We start from the raw sequence: 18,782 nt of genomic DNA on the forward strand, positions 1-18,782 counted from the left end.
CAGCAGTGGGACCTGAGAGCTACATAAAAAAAAATAGAAAAATACTTGTAATCCTTACTTAGTTATAAAAAGATATACTTGTTATGCCCGGACTTAATTTTCGGAACAGACATTGTGATTACTGAAGAAGGTCTAGGTGTATATTGACGACCTCGGTGGCGCAGTCATAAAGTGCTTGCCCTTGAACCGAGAGGCCCCAGGTTCGATCCCCGGTCGGGTCATGATGGAAAATGATCTTTTTCTGATTGGCCCGGGTCTTGGATGTTTATCTGTATATGTATATGTTATAAAATATAGTATCGTTGAGTTAGTATCCCATGACACAAGTCTAGAACTTACTTTGAGGCTAGCTCAATCTGTGTGATTTGTCCTAATATATTTATTTTATTATGGTTGTATCCGAGCGAAGTTGGGGCGGGCTGCTAGTCAAATATATTCTACTGACTATATTTTTTTAGACATTGATTTAGTAGCTGGATTAGAAGATTATTGTTGGAAAAAAAGATATAATGAATTATTTTAAGCTTTGTTTGTACTATTATTGCTAAGTGATTTTAACGAAGTTGGTGAACTTTTAATCACTAGATATGGGACCCCCATCGTCGTAGACATAATTTATTCACTGAATTACTTGTAGCGAAATTAATGATCTTTAACAATGGTGGTATGTTGTGTACGTTGACCGACCGACTGGCATTTGGTATGGATAGGGAAGTAGCTATGATAAGTGCTTATTTTATCCAGCTCTTTGGGAAATAATGTGAATTTACCCGAGTTGATCAGTGGCCTGTTGCTATCTAGCTCATAAATATGTACCCTAACCAGTAAAGTACCCGTTTACCAAATTTCATAATAATTGGTCAAGTAGATTTTGCGTGAAAGAGTAACTGTATATACACACATACATCCTCACATAATAGATTTTCCCGAGGGAACAATTATTTTTCCGGGATGAAAGGTAGGCACCTACCTATGTCCATCTACGTACTTCAAACTACACGTAACTATGCAAAATTTCAAGAAGATTGGTTGTGTGGATAAAGCGTGAAGAGGTAACAAACTTAATTAGGATAACAGAATGTACACAAATGCATACTTACTAGGGATGGGTAATATTTAGGCCTGGTCGTAAACCTATCTCTAGTCCAGAGTCTGCGGTGAAGTGAGCAGCCGTGTTTTTTTTAATGATTTGACAATCTAACCTTGACATTGTCGGCATCAAGATAAAACGATAACGCTCGTCTTCCGCAAAGCCAAGGTGGTGTTTACTTGTTGTTCATTTCACCAAAATAAATAGGCTTGCTAAAAGAAATGTCCCATTGCTACTTTGACCTCCGTTACGTTGATGCACGTCGACGGATTAAAGCAGAACAGAGTTTGAATGGACTTTCGACGTACATCAACGCATGTCAATGTCAAAACTTGTAGAAAAGTAACGGAGCACGACGGAGCTGCAACGTGCTGCGTTGTCGCATCGGAACACAGCTTAGCAATGTGGCATGGCTCTTAATATGATCTTGAAATTGAGTATAGTATATGAGGTCGGAATGACTTCTTTTTTTAAAACCTTGATTTCAAAAACTGAAAAATCATAACGCTATTACGAACTGAGCAGGTGTCATCGAGGAACTATTGTATTATTCACATAGTTACGCCGATCGTCCACTGCCAACTAAATTACAGTTAGAGTAGTTTGGATAGTTGATCCACTTTTTCATACACGTGCGTGCGTCCATCGCAAACTATGCCAGGTAAGCTACGTAAAATAGCCTAGTTATTCGGTTCCGGTGGCTAAATTAATTAAGAACTAAACGTTAAGCAAAATTGGGATTTATGTAATATGTACGTCCACCGAAAGAAGAAGATAAAACTAAATTAGGTACGTTAGTGATTAACACATTTTTTTTATTTACACGTTTTATTGCGACATACAAATCGTATATATTCAGAAGTTTTGTTCATGTCCGATCACTTACTCCTAGGAGTTCAATTTCATCCCTACTCAATGGAAAAAACACTTAGCTCGTACAAAATACATGATTCAGATTTCTTGTTTAATTAACCAAATAATTATATAAAACTACAACATTATGAACACTATCAACTTTAAGTTTAATGATTCGATTAGCTTAGATTCTCTGAGTTTAGTTCTTAATTAAAATAGCTACTGGAACCAGGAAAGTAGGTACGCGCTTTATAATTTGACCCATACAACTAGATCGTTGTGATCAATGAGTTACCAAGGCGAGATCGAGTAGTTACGCATCATACTTTGTGACTGAATAGGTGTAGGGTCTTGTTAGTATAAAAATGAGTTTATTTACCCTTCCCGCAAACATGTGGGCATAGGTATTATAAATTTTCACGAAAACACTACCACAAAATCACAGAGCGAACGAAAAGAGAATATATAAAACATTTTTAAAGTAATCCTATATGGATTTCGTTTTAACTTTTGACGTACGGAACCGTTTAAATGACCAAATTTCTGAAATGGACGTAAGCTGACTTGCATACGTACTCGTAAGTGTGTCTACATTGCTATCACTAGGAAGGAAACCTCGCTTACTTAATTATTACGTCAACTAATTTAATTTTCCGACTAGCAAGGTTTCTTATAATCTCCTGTTTTTGTTTATATGTTTTTGACAATATGAGATAGAATAAACCTTGTGTCAATGTACGATTGAATGTTTAGATGAATCACGTCTTTACTTCTTTCGGGAGAGACAGAGCATCGCGCCAACATATCTGTCAAAATAGATCGATAATTTTGATGGATTTATCTTATCTTCGTTTGAATCTTTATTTCATTCTATTGTGTTTTCAAAGGCATAAGTAAAACGATACGACTGGCTTGAAATAAAATCTAAAACGAATATAATATAATATTATTTGTATAATGGAAGCGAATTTTCAAAATAGAATAATTCTGAATTAGTGTATTTTTTTGTTTTTCTATATCGTAGGTATTTAATTTAATTATTGTTACATACTTTACTTACGTTACTGTTTAAGAAAGTCGTAATTTTATTTTAGTTACCTAAGTAGGTACCGTCATTTTAAATTTAATTTATATTATAAGTAATTTCCTTGTCTTAGATTCTGTTATTATAATATCTGTTAATATTCCAAAAAGTATAATATCCCGCATTAACGCGGATGTATAATCTAGATAAATAAAATATTTTATAGGAAATGTAAACGGAAAAACAAGGCTTTCTTATCGATTAGTTAACATATTTTCGTATCCTTTATCAGGAAAGTAACGAACCTTGTCGGCTGTTTACCCTATGACAGATCCACCACCATATATATATACAGACACCAAGTGGTTTCCTCGTACACTTTCTGATCGCTTCTGTGCGCCTGGTACTCTTAGAGTTTTCTCCATTTTTTTACTTTTTTATAAATATTTTTTTACCATGATAACAAAAGGAGCCATTTTGTTTCTATATTTTCTCTCGTCAGTAAATTCGTGGCCATTAGGGGAAGATGAGGATACGGCAGTAATATTGCCAGAGGAAATAGATGACAATACTATAGATGGTGGTCATCATTTAGGTGATGACACAATAGATTTGACTCAGTTGGGACCAGAGGCGTTCGGGTCACCAAGTGACAAGAGCGGTAAGTTAGTCTTTATTTATTTTTATCTCAAAATTATAAGCTTCTTCGTTTTCTTATGAAGCAGAAGGATGTTTCCTCATATTTTACCATTTACCCGAAATTCTACGAAGACCAGAGACCTTGGTATGAAGTTGCAACCGCTGTCTGCGTGCTGTTTTGAGATGACAACCAAAATTAAACTGTCAGTAAAAATACATAGCAAATATATAGCACGGTTTAAAGTAAGTATTAAACCTTTGGAGTTTTCAATATATATTATTATACAATGCACGTTTTTTCTCGTTTCAAAAACACTGATTTAATTTTATGTCATCGAAATATTTGGTTTTGTTTTTTTTTTAACTAAAATATTGCTTAAACGGAACTCAAAATTAATGAATGGTCTTGGGACATCATGATATTATTAAAACCACACGATTGGATATTCGGGAGAAAAAAGTCTTCTTACTTTTTGTTCGTAAACATAAAAACAATTTTTATTTTTATTTTTTTTAGTTATGTCCGCTTGATTAAATAATGTCTCTACAAAATTATTGTTTCCTAGTACTAATAATCTCTGAGCTCAGGGTTGACAGACATAATGGACAGACCGACAGAGCCCTAAAATACATCAACAATTTATATCACAAGGTTCTAATTATGTACTTTATTTAAATCCTTGAATATTCAAGAAATTTCAAGATTTTTCTTTTATGATTTACTTCTTTTTCTTTTGATATATTCAGATGTGAAATATTACAAACTGTTGCAACAAATTCCTAACTCTTTTTACTACTTAATTGTTATCAAACATTGCAAGCTGCAACTGTCACAGTGTAGCGATAGTCTTAACTTGAAATATTACGTTTGATATCATTTCTGACGGCAATTTCCTTTACTGTAATTATTATGACATCCTCATTGCATTTCATTTAAGTATTTGGGTCACATTGATGATTTTCGATTGTCTGCTTTATTTAAAAAAACATTTAACACAATATTAAAATCAGGTCATACCAAAATCACTTGTTTCTTATTAATCTACACGAGTATGAAAAAACTTAAGACACATTTTTATTAATCCAACTGTATTTCAAGGAGACAACCTATCGACATGGAACGAGACGTCCCTGATGAATCCAGAAGAAATGGGCGAGTACGCCGAGGGTGACATCCTTATTCCCAGGACACAGACCAGGAATGGCATCAGATCTGAGTCCATGCGGTGGCCGGAAGGCATTATTCCTTACACCATTGAGGGGTATTTCAGTAAGTAAAACTTTATGATTGAATCATTTACTGCTGTAAAAAAGGAACAAAGAAAGGTAGTAATGAGGAAACGGTAATGTCAATACATGTTTTGTCATTATATTTGACAATTTTATCTGCCTCTCTCTCTCTCTCTTATACAGCCCAGGATCCGACTCCCTATATTTTCTTCTGACGGTCTTTAGTAGTCGGATCACTTGATAATTACTCCATTATTATGAAATTTTCTCCCTCTTATTTGTGGTCTTCTGGAACAGATTTAGAAATAAGCAGGACTTATGTTTATTCGTAAATAAATAAAGCTATGTGATTTTCTGCTTTCATGGTCTTTGATGTAAATGGACAAAACCAAAGCGGCAAATTAAAAAGTACGATATGCGTGCCAATGGTCAACTAAAGATGCGGAATAGAGAAGAAGTGGGAAACCTAACCTCTGCTATTTAACGGCTGAGGAAGAAATCAGAAAAAGCTGTTGACAGAGGGATATCTCTAAAAAGGGAGGTGTATTGCCCATTAGTGGATTGATCTGGCTTGAGCTGATGCTTCTCAAAAGCAAACGTTCTCTGAAAAAGTACTAGGCTAACATAAGCGCCCTGGCATTACAGGTTCTGACCAACGCAGCCTGATCATGCAAGCCATGGACGACTACCATCGCATGACGTGCCTCCATTTCGTGCCACGCAGAAGCCAGTCCGACTACATTGTGCTGCAGAGCAAGAATACAGGGTGCTGGTCTTCGGTTGGTCGTATTGGTAAGGATTTTTTTAACCAGTTTTTGGATCAGGTAATTCTGCGACATGATTAAATGCTAGACAAGTTAAATATTTTATTATATTCACAGGTGGTCGTCAGGAAGTGAACCTGCAGTCCCCTGGATGCCTGACGAAGAAAGGCACGGTGCTTCATGAGTTACTTCATGCAATCGGCTTTATGCACGAGCAGAGCCGACCTGAGAGAGATGACTATGTGTCTGTCTGGTACAACAACGTCAAACCAGGTATCTACTGTTCGAATCATAGCAGCCTTTATGTTATGACATAAAGGTTGATATACGAGTAAATTGAGGACAGATTTCTTTATTTCGTTTTAGGTGTTTCTCAGAGCGTTTCGATCACTGCGGCCACACTGTCACTACATTTTTTCAAATTTTAACAGCGTCAAGAATTAGATTTACTATCTGACTTTAAAATAATTAGTCTGTACTGTCAATTTTATAACAGATTGGTTTTGGAAATGATTTCTTTCTCAAGAATGATTTATTCTGTACACAAATTTTAGGTGGTATGTTCGTACGGGGCTCATCCCTAGTACGTTTTGGCCGTCATAGTTGCACTGTCATTGCAATTTTGCCAAATTATAACAAAGACAATAATAAATTTTACTATTCGACATAAGATAATTAACCTATACTGGAGTAATGTGCATTTTACGAATGATTGATTTCGGAACTTATTCTTTTTTCATGAAAATTGACGGATTGTAATTACGGCGCGGTCGAAATGCTTTAAGCCGCAGCCGCAGTGGTCGAAATGCTTTAAGAACAGGTGTTTAGACCATAAGATTTTTGACAATTTCATGTTAGTTTAGACCTAAAGGAAGGCTAAACCAAGAAACACATTTTCATAAGTTATTGTTTGCCTGCTCCACAGCTCGCGACGTAAATTGACGTCTCGGAAGAAAAAGTTACGGTATTTCTTGCGCTGCTTGTTCACCTGAGCTTTGAAAATCGGCAGTAGACTTAGTTTTAAGCATATTTTTGACATCAATAAGCGTTGAGTTTTGATTTGTTCATAACTAGCGCCCCATACCCGCTTTGTTCGGGTAAAACCTTAATAAAAATTTACATCTCGTTATTTTTATAATATGTTAAGATTGATCAATGATAATTCGCAGATATTATATGTTCTTATATCTGTGGGATAATTAATTAAGCAGTTTTGATTTATCTAATCAAAGACATCACTGGTGTCCAGGATCAGAGAACAACTTCAAGAAAGCCGACAGACAGAACACCATCGACTACGGAGTCACGTATGACTACAACAGCGTGATGCACTACTCTGAGTACGCCTTCTCCAAGAACAGGCAGAAAACCATCGAGCCCAAGGTTTGTTTCTTTTTTCTTCTCGCTGATCACTATCCATTACTTATTACATTATAACATGTATTCTCTACCGTGTTTGCCTGCAAATAAATTCATTCATTCATTCATACGGTAGGCAGGTACGTACAGTTTACCACAGAGAAATCTGAAGACCCCCCGCGATTTGAACACCATCTCTTAGGGGGTCAGATTTCTCTGTGGCAGACTGTACTTATTTAGGTAGTAAACTTGGTATATACGAGTAATTACGTTGTATCACGTTCGTCCATGCTATGATCATGTCAATAAAAAATATGTCGGTTACACACATGTTGTGTGTAATGAAATGGATGTTTCTCAGAGCGTTTCGACCACGTTAGGAAGAAATTATTTCCAAAATCAATCATTTATAAATACAGATTAATTATTTTAATGTCAGATAGTAAATCTAATTCTTGTCTTTGTCAAAATTTGAAAAAATGTAGTGACAGTGCGGACACTGCGCTCGAAACGTTCTGAGTAACATTCGGTTGCATTTGAGGCTGTAAAAATAAACCTAAACATTTTGATGTCATCGGCTGTGATTTTACAACCGGCCGCCTGCCGGCGTCAACTCTCCTTGGGTGTCTCTGTTGTTGCTTGTCAGCTGCGTGTGTTATATACATATATATGTATGTGGTTTAGTCGCCTCGTATGGCATCCATGGTAGGATGTCGAGTAGTGTTATTCCAGGGCGGAACCACACGTAAGATCGTTTTTTTTTTTTCAAATTGTTTATTTTTCTATAGGTCGGTGGTTACAAACTTGGTCAGCGGGAAGGACTAAGCCGGGGTGACATCAAAAAAGTTAATGCAATGTACAACTGCAAAAAAACGTGAGTAGTCTTAGAATCCTACCAATGTTCTTAATGCGAAAGTTTGTGAGGATGTATGTGTTTTTCACGCACAATCTACAGGATGTATTCTTATGAAATTTGGTACTCAGCTAGAATATAACCTGGAATAACATATAAGTAGGGTACTTTTATGCCTAAGTCCCGGGGCGCAGCTTGTATTAGATAAACTGTTATTGGGTGAATAACACGTAGTATACGAGTAATTACGTTGTATCACGTTCGTCCATGCTATGATCATGTCAATAAAAAATATGTCGGTTACACGCATGTTGTGTGTACTTAAATGGATGTTTCTCAGAGCGTTTCGACCGCTGCGGCCGCGCGTCCTTGTCAATTTTACAAATTTGAACAATAAAGACAATAATCAGTTTTACTATTACTATCGGACTTTAAAATCATTAATCTGTACTCTGTGGTCAGTGTTAATTTTATGAATGATTGATATTGGAAATAATTCCTTCCTCAAGAAAATTGACGAATTGTAATGACAGCGCGACCGCAGCGGCCGAAACACTCGCGGATACACTCTATTAAAAACATTGTAACAAAATGTTTAAAATAAATATACTTACTTAGTTGTTTTAAATTCGTTATGTTTTTAATTCCAGTGGCTCCCAATTACAAGCAGAGGATAATCAACAAGGGGGCAACGCTATAGGAAATTTCTTTCAAAATCTACTAGGCATCAAAGGGAAGAATGTGACAAAATAAATCTATTTACTAAAATGACATTTTAGTGCCGCGCCATGAAAGAAGTGCCTGGACGCGGCGCCACATTCGCTGATAGCGACAACTTGTCCGAGTTGTTAGTGTTAGTTCCCCACATTGCCACGGTGCTACTTTCGTTGTCTACACTTATTTAGTAAAACCAAATGATCTGCTAGTCTTATTTGTTGTATGTGTGTGTACGTTTTATATTCTATAGAAATAAAATAATTTTTTTAAAATGAGATTTTGTCTGTTTTGTTAAACTCAAAACCTACCTTATTTTTTTAATTTACTTACTTCAACTTAGTGCTAGTGGACGGACACATACGAAATTAATTAATACACAAACTTAAATATATAATTAACTAGCTTTTGCCCGCGGCTTCACCCGCGTAAGTTTATCTGCGAACGTGGAACAGACATGATTTTCATACTTCAACTTTCACCCCCATTTACTCATTTGGGGGTTGATTCTTAAAAAAGAGCCTATGTTTAAACGGGGGTCTTTTTAGCCATAAAAGCGAAATAGACAGACAGACTTTCACATTTATAATATTGGTATGGATTAAACAACGATTTCGTAAAACAAAATTTTCAAAATTAGATTTGCCTTATTTTGCAAGTTTCTGAATAAAATCAAATGAAAACTAGATTGCAACAAACTTTATTGTCATAAGTTCAAAATACTATGGCCATATTAATATTTGTAGTATTTGTATTCTAATATTAAATAGGTACCACAGGTACTGATCCTGGATCTAGGTCATTATGTGTACAGATAAAAATATGTTTGTAAATTCGTTCCATTGTAACGTGTCTGATGATCAATGTTTTCGAGAAGTCCTTGAGTCACATACTGTTTTTGATATCGTTTTCTATAATACACTTGATGTACTGGTAAGCTCTGTCGCATTTGCATGTTTCCTCTGAAACAAAAACAAACAATACTGAAAAAAACCGGGTCTCCAACGAAAGTTTTTAGAAAAACATTAAAACAAAAACACATACACATTGTGTCTGAAATATGTTTCATGCGCTGCGACAAAATTTAGTTTATCTACCAGTCAAATTGGTGTGACAAAGTTTCGTTTTTTTTTTTTATTTTGCACACGATATTACATGGGAGTCCGAGCTCCGGTCAAATCCGGTCTCCTAGGAATTTCGAAAAAAAATTACGATTACACCACTCAATTGAATTAATTTTATTTAATTAAAATCGCTACATTACAAAGAGTTGATGATATATTTCGACATCCAGTCATAGGTATAGCTTTCATCGCAGATTCGGTACTAGGAGTTCAGGTCATGAAAGGAGTACTTACTTCTATCGCTGCATTGTTCGGCCATGTCCTTGAAGCTCTTCTTGGCCGGATAAGATATTCTGAACACTTCAATAAACATGTCTGTTCTTGACGGATCATATACCCCGTCTTCTGTCGCTATCCCAGTCTTCTCCAACACGCATCGTATGTAGCACTGCGATCAAAATTTTACTGTATTCCTAATCATCTAAATAATTTTGTTTGAAGTTATTTTGAGTGGAAAAATTATAAAATTAAAATTACCTTAGGAATTCTTTCAGTTTCATCGGGGAAACTACCGCTTTCATTCAGAGCTTGCGTATATGCTGCAAAAAATAGTACCTAAATAAAATCCTATATTATCCATCAATAAGGATAGGCCTTAGTTCCGGTAGTGGGGAGGTTTAAATGGCTGTTGATAATGATGATTGTTAGATAAATAAATAAATAAATATATTAGGACAAATCACACAGATTGAGCTAGCCCCAAAATAATTTCGAGACTTGTGTTATGGGATACTAACTCAACGATACTATATTTTATAACAAATACCAATCAGAAAAAGATAATTTTCCATCATGACCGGACCAGGGATCGAATCCGGGACCTCTCCGTTCAGAGGCAAGCACTTTACCACCGAGGTCGTCAATATAGATCCTATATACAATGTACGGGCTCGCTCAGTTTTTGTCAAGGACGCTGTATACGATCTGTAAAGATATTTCGATGTCTATTCTATAATTGTTAATTTTTTGTTTCGCTAACACATATGAAAGCGCAAGTTTACAACATCAAATAAAATAATGTTGTCAACCTTTTCAAAAGAGCAGGAAAGAAACAAGGGAAAAAGGAAAGTTGTCACGATTTTAGATAAGTAGGTACAACAACAACGTCTAGAAGAAATTAAAGCATGAAAATTGTCCAAAAGACCCGTGGCACATAAAATAAATGGAATAATGAACATTGTTGCGAGTTTTTTCCAGAGGGAGAAAAAACTTCACTGAAAAATTACTTTGTCTTGTTTGTTTTATTTTATTATCTTATTTAAATTTTATGATGAACTTACATTTATCGATTGTGTACGTTTCGTTACACTCTGCCATAGCATTCGTCAGCATAGTCGCGGAATCCATGTCGGCCTTTGAAGCCATCATTTTCGATAGACCATCACTTTGCTTATCAGACTTGGTATCCAATGAAGCTGACTGTGTTAAAGAAAATGTGATCGCCGCGAGGGCTAGAATGAAAATTGCTCTTGCCATTTTATGTTGCCTTGGTATGATGATTGGTTCAAATGGATGAGGTGGTATCATTTTATAAGCGCTTCAATTAGGCAGGAGTAGACAACGATTGCGACCATAAAAAAATATTACATAAAAATATTCAAAACACTAAAGTTTATATAGATTACTATTAGCGTCTTTCTCTCTCTCTCTCTCTCTCACACCCTCACGTGTAACCCGGAGGATTTTAAAAACTGGCTCCTTGCTTGACGTCAACCCTCAGATGGATTCTATTATTAAGGGGCACGTATCTTAACAGCTGATAGGCAACAGCTGTTAAGACATGTGTCCCTTCGTCGCTTTATACAAAATCCACGGGCTTGAGGATTTGGGGTGGTCACATTCTAGGGTGGGTGGACACGCCAGAGCGTGTTGGAGGGACTAATATATTCTTCTTCTGTTTTGATTAATTTGTTACTTGCGGTGAGATAATTTGTTTACACAATCATCATTATCATGTGATTGAAGTTTGGAGGTTACCCTCGCGGCTTTGGGCCGCTATTTTTAGTCACGTTTTACACAATCGTCGTCGCAAAGTAAAAAAGACAAATTCCTGTATTGAGCATAAGAGAGTATCCAACGATATGCTTTCTGCAATATCTATGATAAATCAACTGTTACGGAGGACCAAAGAGGTAGAATTTTGACCCAGGAAACAAAATATACAATTATTATTTTTGAGTAGGTTAAAAAAGTTTGTAATAACCGATTAAGTACATTAAGTTACATAAAATTGAAATTGCCATCATAATTCATGATAATTTGTCTTGTGCAGAAAATGATAATACCGAAATGCAATGATTGCTGCAACAGATATAATTCTCACATTGTGGCTTCATAAATCATCACATTATAGTGATGATACTGACCTTCAGTGCAATATAATTTTCGTGGCGTGACTAGTTTTATTGGAATATTCTTCCAAGGACATCAAAATAGGGGGAAAATCACAACATCTCGAAACTGTATTGTCAAGTATTATAATACTAATCCTAACAAATATTATAAATGCGAAAGTAAGTTTGTTACCCCTTCATGTTCTCTCTACTTCAATTGTTTTTTTTTTCTAAAATCTAATTGAAATTTTGCATACATAGTTTGAAATGTGGAGAAGGACATTGGGTATCTTTTATCGCGGAAAAGTAACTGTTCCCGTGGGAAAATTACGCGGGCGAAACTGTGGCAAAAAGCCAGTTATTTAATATTATTTACATAAAACTATTATTGGTTATATATTTCTTATCGTGTAAGTATTTGATTTAACCTGGCGACGCTTGAAATGATATAATATCCATAAGACAAATAGTGCTGTGTTTAGACATAATGTGTTAAATTTTTAACAAATAGTAACCAAGGAAACAGAAGAACCAATAATTTTTATAAGCATTTATTTAATTTCACCTGTCTCCATGATTGTTTGTCCGTAATCAAATCTTGCAAGTTAAATTTCACCTAATTCCGCTTGTTCTACAGTTCATTTCTTCATCGTTTCAGTTTTTATGACAAGCATTATTATGTTAAGCACGACCCGATGGACCCAGGATCAGCTCATATCGAGGGATCTCCTCAACGGATTACTGCACAGGCATGATTTTAATGTCACACGTTGAATGCAACAAGAAATCTCACAAGAATAAAAGCTTATGGCAATTGCCATATTTTATTCTTAAACAAATCATATTATCACTTGCTTGTAATCTAAAACTGTTTACGCGCTATTTTGTTTACATATTTCTAGATAAATAAAAGCGAATCTTCATGACTTGCTCGAAATGTTAAAAACAACTAAGCGCTTTGTCATTATTAAAATACAATTTTATGAATATTAATGATGACTAGACTTTTATAGACTTTATAAGACCAGAACGATGCCAAAATATACAAACAAACATCATAGAGTGGACGGGAGTGAAGACAGTCAAACAATTATTCAGACTAGCTCTGAATAAGACACAATTTAAGGAGTTGACGGCAACATTCACTAATAATTAGGCACATAAAGAAGAAGACGATTCAAACAAGAAAATGACTGTCAATCTGATCGCGTTACTGGTTTTAGTCCTAATAACGACCTTGTACTATGTGTCCCAATGGAAATATGATTATTGGAGAAAGCGCAAAATACCGTATTTAAAACCTGTCCCATTTCTAGGGAACTATGGACATTACATCACGCTAAAGAAATTTATTGGAGAAGTGGCACAAGAATTGTGCCAAAAGTTCCCTAACGTACCATACTTTGGAGCATTCTTTGGCACAGAGCCGACCCTTGTAGTGCAAGACCCGGAGTTCATCAAAATAGTAATGACGAAGGACTTCTATTACTTCAGCGGCCGTGAAATATCCAAATACACACATCCAGAAGTGTTCAGCCAAAATCTAGCCTTCACCTACGGAGACAGGTGGAGAGTGCTCCGACAAAACTTGACCCCTCTCTTCTCGTCGTCCAAAATGAAGAACATGTTCTATCTGATAGAGAAATGTTCTCATGTGTTTGAAGATATGTTAGATCTCGAGATCAAAGTGGATAACGTGCAAGAAGTGAGGAGTATGGTGGCAAGATTTACTATGGATTGCATCGGGACGTGTGCTTTTGGTGTTGATACCAAGACAATGGATAAGGATTCGGAAAAAAATCCATTCACAATTATGGGACACATATTATTTGAGGAGTCATATATAAGAGGGATATTGATAGCCATCAAGTCAATATGGCCTTCAATATTTTCGGTGTCGGTTTGAGAAGTTTTCCTAAGAAACTTGATACATTTTTCAACGAACTACTTACTAAAGTTTTTTCAGGGCGTGGATACGAACCTACAAACAGAAATGACTTTGTTGATCTTATTTTGAATTGGAAGAAAGAAAAGTACATAACTGGAGATAGTATACACAATATGAAAACTGGTTTTAAGAAAGTGAGTTTAGAAGTAGATGATGAGATACTGATTGCGCATTGTATGGCGTTTTTCGGGGCTGGTTTCGAAACTTCATCTTTGGCGTTGCAATACTCTCTATATGAGCTTGCTAAAAATTCTAAGGCACAGGATCGTGTTATAGAAGAAGTGGATGCATATCTCCAACGTCACAACAATAAACTTGGGTACGAATGTGTCACAGAACTGCCTTATACTGAAGCCTGTTTTGATGAAACTCTTCGTTTGTACCCAGTCGCAGGGGTATTAACACGAGAAGTGTTTGAAGACTACACTTTGCCCTGCGGAGCAGTCTTAGAAAAAGGAGTCCGTGTTCATATACCAGTGTATCATCTGCACCATAATCCGGATTTCTTCCCGGATCCTGAGGTATTCAAGCCAGAAAGATTTCTTGGTGAAGAAAAACGGAATGTTATACCTTACAGCTACTTGCCTTTTGGAGAGGGACCTAGATTGTGTATAGGTAAGTAGAGATTTTATTTCTTATCTAGCGGCCCATCCCGGCTCCGCTCTGGTAAAACAATAAATTATACAGTTAAACCTTCCTCAGGAATCACATTATCTATTGGTTAAAACCGCATGAAAATCTGTGCAGTATTTTTTGAGTTCATTGCGAACAGACAGACTAGGCTGAGGATTTCGTTTTATAATATGTAAAGATTTGTCTTTGAGATAATCATGCTTTCGTATTGGTTAGAGTATGGAGATGGGCTTGGGATACTTTTCATCCAGGAGGGTACCTATACCTTTGGAAATCTAAGCAGTCGAACCCACAAGTACAGCAATACAATGATCAGAACGAACAGGATGACCAGAAAAAATATTTTAACCACAATCACAACCAACTTAATGCAAGGGTAACCAAATCTTGAATTTCAGGAATGCGTTTCGCGAGGATGCAGATGTATTCAGGTCTGATCACGATACTGAAGAAGTATAGAGTGGAGTTGGCTGCAGGCACTCCTCAAAAGTTGGAGATCACATCTACATCATTGTCGACGATGCCCAAGAAACCACTGAAGCTGAAGTTTGTCTTGAGGGAGGACTGGCCACAAAGGCAGCTCCGATAATACTAGGAGGGCATACTATCCAGGCACACCATATACCGTGTTACGCGCCTAATAAAATATTTTAGCATAGTTTTCAATTTGTCTTTTCAACATCGTATCTGATATATGCATAATGACTCGAAATTAAATCGAATTCGTTTAATTTTTGTTAAATATCTAAAGAAAAAATATATTCTCGGACCATTCGAATCCATTGTGTTTAATTTTGTGAACATAGGTAAAAAAACAGTTTAGCATTCTTGTAAACATGTACACTATGTCGCACCATATACACATACTTTATAACAAATTTTAAAACTGTGTATTAATATTTACATACGAATAAAATTTTGTTTACTTAAGGATTACTATCTGTGCCCCGGGGCTTCGCTTCCGCAGGAATTTGGGGATATATAGTTCCCTATATGTTATTCCAGGTTTAATACTACAGTACCTGTGTACGAAATAACATAATAATCCGCCAGTATATTTTTGTGAAAGAGTAACAAATATACATAGATAATATAGAGTAAATTGTGAGAGTCTGAAACGATTCTCCGACAATTGTTTCGTCTACGAACATTTCGTCGACAGAATAAAGGAGATATTCTGTCGGCGAACCGTTCGTAGACGAAGCAATTGTCGGAGAACCGTTTCAGACTCAGTTTGTGATGAATGTATGTTTGTACATACATCATCACAAACTTTCGCATTTATTTAGTAGGATAGGATGGATTATTTAGTTGAATAGTTGGTTTCTCGTATAAGGATACTAAACAATTTTTACTTAAATGCCTTCAAACATGCGGCATTTGTTGTATCACTATGTTGTCATATGAAAAATTAAACATAATTGCGGTCTTGGATTCAAAAACGAAAGCCACCTATTAACCTAGTGCTCCAACAATATAAATATAGAAACATTCTCGAAAAATACGACTACTAATATTAGTATAGGGCTCTAGAACATAAATGAGAATTTGGATTGCTCTTGGTCCAGAGGATGTTTATTTTAGAGGTCGATATCGCTGCGAGCATGATGGCCATTTTACACCGGGCACTATTCAAATATCATTTCTTTTTCTTAGCTATAGCATGTCCCACTGCTGGGCAAAAGCCTCCCCACTCACATGCATTTGATTTGCATTTTTGCAAATTTTAAATCACGAAAAAGAAGACAGTTGCGACAAACTTTTACTATATTTATTTTGATATCTTTTACGTGTTATGCTGAAGTTGTAAATTTTGTATGTATTTCATCGTGTAATGTGATTAATCTCTTTCGTAGTTAAATGACGGCCCCTTTCCTTCCATTTCATAATTATTTGCATCTTCTTTTCTATCATTGACATATTCAGTTCCTTGGTCTCCATACCTGTCACCTTTATCATTAAGATCATTTTGGAAATCATCAGCATTATCATTATTGTCAAAATTGGGCCTTTCTGGAGGGTTGTTGTAATGCTCCTCATTGGCTTCGTAATGAGATTGTAAATTCTCAGCGTTGTTGTTGTAGGATTCGTGCATTTCTTTGTTGTAGTTTTGTTGTTCTTGGTCATAATGTTGTGATTCACTTTCATATTTGTCCTGAGCGTTTTCTCTGTTTTGTTCCCTGTAAAAAAAGTTATACTACGTTTTTGATCTGCCAATGAATATGGTACATAGCAATTTCAGGTTTGATATTGTCAGTCTAATGGGTTTCTCCCTTGGAAAATTCTATGTTTATGTGTACAAATGTGTAGTAAGAAAAAGTGTGAACGTAAAATCAAACAAAAAATCAAGTTTTGCAAAAGAAAATATTTTAAATGGCATTAACTACTAACCGATCTTCCCCGGCATTTTCTAGCCGATCCTCCTCCTTGTTTTTATATTTTTCTCTCTCTCCCTCCCAGTATTCACTCTCTTCATCTCTCTTGTCATTGAAATCATCGGTTCTGTTTATCCTGTCCATAGAGTAGTTTGGAGTCTCGATTTCCATTTTGTCTGGAGATCTTGCAACGCGATGGCAAGTTGCCAGTTGAAGGGCTGGAAAATCAACAAGGGCATGATTTTACAATTACAAATGTTCATACTTTGGTGAATTTCGATAGAGATACAGTATTTAGTTGAGAATTGCATGCGGTAGATGTAGGCAGATGATCATAAAACGCAGCAATCACACAAAACATTTATACAAATAAAATTGGTATTTAATGATAGATAGTTGCACACCCATAATGGAATTTTATCATACAATAATAAAATTTTTTTTTTCATAATTACATAAAGTTGCAAAGGTATCAAAATTATCGTTTGTACACATATATGTATAGTATATTCTCTCTCATATTACCTCAAATTTTAACTGAAAGATAGTAAACTCTGTAGAGACTGATGAGCAATAAACTTAAATAAAGAAATCAATTATCCCATTGCATAAAAGAAAGAAACAAAAAAGAAATGACAATAAATGTACTTACCAAAGACTCCAAGTATCAGAGCAAGAACAGCGAACTTTGGGGTAAACATTTTGTTAAATTGTCATTTCATTTGAGACTTTTGTATTATATAGTATGGTAATATATTATTAAAATAGATTACAGATCATTTCAATAATTGGAAATAATTATGCTTAACGTGGTTGAACACGCATGTGCAAACCATTATCATAAACATGAAAGTTATCATTGACTAGATGTTTTCCGGGGCTTCGCTCCCGTGGGAATTTTGAGATAAAATATAGCCTTAGCTATCTTGGATAATGTATCTTTCTAATGGTAAAAAAAATTTTGAAATCCGTTCGGTAGTTTCGGAGATAACCCTACTCACAAAAACTCACAAACGCCTACCTTTTTATAATAATAGTACAGATAAAGAAGGAAACATTTTCTGCGTACGATCAAACTACACAATCAGATACAGCACAAATTCATCGGTACAGACCAATGAGATTAAATACGGTCTTAGGTCAAAACTTTGACACTATTTGTGTGTGTGTGGATGTAGTTTTTATTATATTCTCATACAAGATTCTAAATCAAACATATGCACCTAATTTGCCCATTAAACATTTTAATAACTTTACTCATGGTGTCATATCAAAGTGAAGCGATGATAAAAGCAAACGGATTGAAGAAAATTTATGAAAATAAAAAAAAAGTCTAGTGTTGATATTTTTTTAACTACACTGCATGACAATTTTATCCATGTTTAACAACTTTCTAATGTCAAAATTTAATATTACAAAAAGAAGAATATACAATAATTAAGAGATCGCAACAAAACTTATTGAAACAAAAAAATACGGACAGAGCCTCGCCTCAAAACTAGCATGCACATATATAAACATAATTTTTAGTTACTTTTTGTATAGTTCACTTTTACTCCTACGTAAACGTATAATTTGCATATTTAGCAACTCATTTATTCCTGGCTTATCATTAGACCTAAATTTTAAATCGTTTATTATCACTTATTGTGTAGTCAATTGTTTCAGTTTTACCAACTCTGTAACATGTGAGTCTTCGTAGCGCAAAATAAAAAGGAAAATGAGAAATATTAGTCACTATTTTGTTTTGTTCATATCAAGTTTAATTACTATTGTGTGTGACGGTAAGAATTTATTATTTATTAAAGTTTTTTTATATAGGTAATTAATAAATATGTCCT

At 35.3% G+C, this 18,782-nt stretch overlaps 3 protein-coding genes and 1 pseudogene across 3 annotated transcripts; 2 read left to right on the forward strand and 2 right to left on the reverse strand.

Annotated features, from left to right (window-relative positions):
• Positions 1–3,354: 3,354 nt before the first annotated feature.
• On the forward strand, positions 3,355–8,806 carry LOC128679136 (hatching enzyme 1.2-like). Its single transcript, XM_053761175.2, has 7 exons — positions 3,355–3,630; positions 4,708–4,878; positions 5,484–5,630; positions 5,720–5,875; positions 6,852–6,985; positions 7,750–7,835; positions 8,465–8,806. Exons 1-7 carry the CDS (start codon positions 3,426–3,428, stop codon positions 8,565–8,567), a joined length of 1,002 nt encoding a protein of 333 aa, XP_053617150.1. The 5' UTR covers positions 3,355–3,425; the 3' UTR covers positions 8,568–8,806.
• Positions 8,807–9,212: 406 nt separating this feature from the next.
• Positions 9,213–11,208, reverse strand: LOC128679167 (uncharacterized). The gene is made up of 4 exons (XM_053761221.1): positions 10,933–11,208; positions 10,130–10,191; positions 9,887–10,040; positions 9,213–9,490 (listed from the first exon to the last, which is right to left on the reverse strand). Exons 1-4 carry the CDS (start codon positions 11,177–11,179, stop codon positions 9,414–9,416), a joined length of 540 nt encoding a protein of 179 aa, XP_053617196.1. The 5' UTR covers positions 11,180–11,208; the 3' UTR covers positions 9,213–9,413.
• A 1,833-nt stretch (positions 11,209–13,041) lies between these two features.
• Positions 13,042–15,344, forward strand: LOC128679280 (cytochrome P450 6B2-like; annotated as a pseudogene).
• Positions 15,345–16,045: 701 nt separating this feature from the next.
• LOC128679282 (TBC1 domain family member 5 homolog A-like) lies at positions 16,046–17,904 on the reverse strand. Its single transcript, XM_053761406.1, has 3 exons — positions 17,594–17,904; positions 16,958–17,159; positions 16,046–16,746 (listed from the first exon to the last, which is right to left on the reverse strand). Exons 1-3 carry the CDS (start codon positions 17,640–17,642, stop codon positions 16,407–16,409), a joined length of 591 nt encoding a protein of 196 aa, XP_053617381.1. The 5' UTR covers positions 17,643–17,904; the 3' UTR covers positions 16,046–16,406.
• Between the last annotated feature and the right edge of the window lie 878 nt (positions 17,905–18,782).

This window comes from Plodia interpunctella, chromosome 21 (assembly GCF_027563975.2).
Source record: "Plodia interpunctella isolate USDA-ARS_2022_Savannah chromosome 21, ilPloInte3.2, whole genome shotgun sequence".
Taxonomy (NCBI): Eukaryota; Metazoa; Arthropoda; class Insecta; order Lepidoptera; family Pyralidae; genus Plodia; species Plodia interpunctella.